The 4,459-nt window shown below is 37.1% G+C and overlaps 1 protein-coding gene across 18 annotated transcripts in view; it reads left to right on the top strand.

The window, feature by feature from the left end:
- MEIS2 (Meis homeobox 2) overlaps positions 1-2,294 on the top strand; it is a 227,168-nt gene extending 224,874 nt beyond the window's left edge. For 17 of the 18 annotated variants that reach the window (XM_083744816.1, XM_083744806.1, XM_083744817.1 and 14 more), the window contains one exon: positions 876-2,294. In XM_083744816.1, coding sequence (XP_083600942.1) covers positions 876-1,162 — 287 coding nt within the window. In that variant the 3' untranslated portion in view covers positions 1,163-2,294. The remainder of the gene's footprint in view (positions 1-875) is intronic. The other variant, XM_083744803.1, reaches the window with a different exon arrangement.
- The last annotated feature ends 2,165 nt before the right edge of the window (positions 2,295-4,459 follow it).

Below are 4,459 nucleotides of genomic sequence, written 5' to 3'. Positions count from 1 at the left end.
TTGAACCGGTTTATGGATTGCCACTACAATTATAAAATCTTCCTTCATCCATTTCTTAAGCAGCCGCTCTAACATCAGTAGGTCTTAAAGGAGTAGAGTTTGTTCTATGATGTCATAATAGGATTTGAACATTCTCCTTGATCTATAGACAAATACACAATATACTTTAAGACCTAGTCATTTTAAATGCAGCACATCGTCAGCTGAGACTGATTTTAATAGGAGATAGAAGCTTTCACAGAAGATTTTTTTTTTACAACACAGGTAACATGCCTGCATAAATGTGCCCAAAAAGTGTACACAAAAGTGTACACAAAAAGTAGGCATAAGTAGGCATTGTCATTTACAAATGACAATGCGCCCCCAATCATGCATGTTGATCTCCCTTGTGCAAAGCAGTCTGAGCTCCCAAGGTTTTATGGTGTATTCTCTCCCCCCCCCCCTATTGTTTCATATGCAAAAATTTAATGGAAATTCTGCATGTGAAAGAAGGACAAGACAGAGTGTTCTACATTTTTCAAAATAACGAAAGAAAAGCAAATCTGATATTTATGTTCAGTTGACAGGTTTTTGCTTACAGAATGCATCCACATCAGATTTATGATAGAAATCCAGCTACTAGTATTTTTAAAATATTCTTACATTTGATGACACTTGGTTGTGCTCAATATTTAGTTTAGCTATGTGCATTATCCCACTGAATGTTCAGATCAAATGCAAACTAGAATCTGAAAGTCTGTAAACATTGGCAAGAAACTACAGCTAAATTTAGACGGAGTATTTGCAGTGTCTGTTGTTTTTTCAGTTCTTTTTAGGAGGGTGAAACTGGAAAAATGTTCAGGAATCTGACCTAATTCGTTTCCCTTTCTGTCTAGGTTTGCAAGGCATACCAGGGGACTACATATCTCAGGGTGGTCCTATGGGTATGAGTATGACACAGTCAAGTTACACTCCTCCCCAGATGACCCCACACCCTACTCAATTAAGACATGGACCCCCTATTCATTCATATTTGCCAAGCCACCCCCATCACCCAGCCATGATGATGCACGGAGGACCCCCTACCCATCCTGGAATGACCATGTCAGCACAGAGCCCCACCATGTTAAATACTGTAGACCCCAATGTCGGTGGACAGCTTATGGACATTCATGCCCAATAGTATAAGGAAACTCAAGGGAAGAAAAAAAAACTATTTTAAGACTTTTGAACTTTGACCAGATGTTGACACTTAATACACAATTCCAGACAGCTGTGATTATTTTTTACTTTTGTCATTTTTCATCAACAACAGAGGACCAATGGAAACAAGAACACAAATGTGAAATCATGGGCTCACTGAAAACAATCTATTGTCCATGTAAAGATCCTCTGGGGGGAAAAAAGACTCCAAGAGTTATAACTACTGTAGTATATAAACATAGGAACTAAGTTAACTTGTATATTTCTGTTGATCACTCCGTTATGTTGCCTCAAATAGTTTTAGAAGGAGAAAAAATATCCTTGTTTTCCACACTATGTGTGTTGTTCCCAAAAGAATGACTGTTTTGGTTCAGCAGTGAAGTCACTATCCATGAAAGACGAAAGTATATTTCAGACCTGTTTTGGCCAGTGAGAAAAGAATTACCCTGGAGATGAAGTTAAAGTCTTGCTGGGTCTCTCGTCACTCAGAAGACAGTTCCAAGAAGGCCTTGCCATCCCCTGGTTTTGTTCCTTCATAAATGTGTCCTTTAGTTTCAAACAGATCTTTTATAGTTTGTGCTTCATAAGCCCAAGATATTTTTGGACTCTTTTTTTTCAAAGAGCTTGCCGGTGAAAAATTAAAAGGACAGAGCAGGAGCCTTCTTCTAGTAGTTCTGAGCCCTTGGCTTGGGAAAAGACAAATCGGAAGGTTGGGCAGCTTTCCTCAACAAAAGAAGATATTAATGGTCTTTGCACCAAACCTAGAACATTACCATGAACTCAGAGCTTGGGAAAAAGCAAGAGAATACTGTAACAAACTTCGTACAGAGTTCGGTCTATTAATTGTTTCATGTTAGATATTCTATGTGTTTACCTCAATTGAAAAAAAGAATGTTTTTGCTAGTATCAGATCTGCTGTGGAATTGGTATTGTATGTCCATGAATTCTTCCTTTCTCAGCACGTGTTCCTCACTAGAAAAAAAAATGCTGTTACCTTTAAGCTTTGTCAAAATTTACATTAAAATACTTGTATGAGGACTGTGACGTTATGTTTTAAAGAAAAAGGTGTTAAGTCACAAAATGCGGTAATAAATATTTCATTTTTGATTTTTTGTTAGGCCTTTGTGTTTTTAATCATTAATAGAAAGAGACTTTATTTCCTGGGGAGAAGAGATAAAAAACTTGTATTTGTTAACAATAATAATATAAACAAAACACATCAAAGATTAAGAGATTGCAACGTGTGATTTTATAAATGCCTTAGCCTGTGAACAGACATACGTGTAAGCTTAATGTCTAGAGCTAAAAATGTTTGTGTGTTACATATAAGTGGCAAAGGAAGCCTGTGTATATTTATTTACATTTCTATCCCATACTACTCAACAATTGAGTTTTAGTTCAACAAGCCCAATGCTGACTTGAATGTGGAGCTTGACTGTGGACAGGATTTTATAATGAATCTGTTAATATTAGGGGTAGCTTAGCAAGAGATCTAACTACTGATATATCAGCTACAAACCATTACCTGAGTACTTTGTTTTATTTAATGATTTTTTTTAAAAAAAATCAACTACTGAACAAAAATTAAACTTAGCCATAGATTTACTATATCCATATGATTGTTCATATTTACAGTTCAATCCTATGCATGTATATCAGAAGTATATTCCACTGTTTTACAATGAGGCTTGCTCCTAGGATTGCAGCCATAGATACATATAATCAATATTGTAGTACTTAAATGCTGGTGATTTTCGTGGGGTATTTGTAGGGTGGACAAGAAATGCAAACATTGTTATTTCTCTTCTACTTGCAAAATCTCCTTCTATTGTCCCAGAAAGAAAGAAAATTAGATTACTGAGAGAAAAGTTATGCATTCAAGGTGCAGACCTGGTCTGAAGATAAGGAACTGATTTGTAAATAATTGTTTAGTTTGATTGAATAAGGTATGTTTCACAACAAAATTCTTGGGAAGGAAGAGAGGAGTGGGATGGTTGAGTTTTCACTCTTTACTGATGGTAAGTTAAATTCTCTTCTGGGCTAGAATGGTGCATTTGTACAAAAATTTCTTATTTTATTAACCTGTGATATGTATAGACCTTCTCCTCTTCCATGCACACAAATTCCTTGTTCCTCCCTTTGCAACTCACAGCAACCAAACAAGGAAGTCGCTACTTAACCATATTTTCCTGTTTCTTTCAAACTGGGAAACTACGGTTACCAGTTTCAGAACAAGCCAAGATATTGAATCACAGGTTGAAATTGGTTTAATGCTCTGACTACTTCCAAACCTGGTAACCATAATCTCCTGGTTTGACCAAAAAGGGGGAATTGGGTTAAAACTGCTGTAGAGGCTTCTTAATCACAGCTTGCACAAAGGGACCCAGGTAAAAGGCTTGTGCATATCTCAGCTTAATAAGCCAAAATATTTATTTAAACTGTTTGTTAACCCCCTTAATCAAAAGATCTCAGGGCCATGTATGAATGAAACTGATTAACAGCATAAAAATACAATTTAAGACCAACAAATAAGCACATCAAAATAGAACAAGACAAAAAGAAATTAAAATCTCCCCTCCAAGAAATGATCATCTGAACTTGGCCAAAAGCAAGCTTCAGGTATACACAAGTGCTCTCTCTCATACACACTAGGCTTTGTCCGTCCATCCTGCCCCCGCCTTTTTATAGTAGATGGAAATAGAAGTAGGACCTATTTGCATAAGCCTTGGTTCTGACAAAGGCTACAATCCTGAGTACATTTTCAAGGGAGCTGAGTTATGTTCACACATCAGAAAGATTTTCATCAGATTATTTCATCAGAAATAATTACTCCTCCTCTGATTTGAGCAACCAGGCTACCCTGACCTCCCATTCTATGCAAACCAGAAATTGTAGTTTGTTGCTCCCTAACAGGCCATTATCACCAGTGAAGCCATAGTTTGTTGTTTGATTGCTGATTATGGCTTATTAGGAAGCAACAAACCACTATAGCTGTTCAGACTTAATGAAAAGTCAATACATTCTGGTTCTTCCTGCTTGTACCAGAGGAGCTGTGATAAGGCAATGTGTACCAGTGTGCTGCTCATTCACTAGAAACCAGAAAACCTGGTTTATTGTTGCATAGAAATGTGACCATCAAGACTTAGACTGCATACATGCTATAGCTTTAAAGCATATTCCCCTCTCCCATCCCCCACCTCTCAAATAATCCTAGGCGCTATAGTTTCTCCCCCATCCACCATGAGCAGAATATACATGCTAGAGCTCCATGTCAACT

This window comes from Podarcis gaigeae (genome assembly GCF_964106915.1).
Source record: "Podarcis gaigeae genome assembly, chromosome: 1".
NCBI lineage: Eukaryota > Metazoa > Chordata > Lepidosauria > Squamata > Lacertidae > Podarcis > Podarcis gaigeae.
Note: the sequence above shows the minus strand (reverse complement) of the source record. Positions and strands in the feature narration are given on the sequence as shown.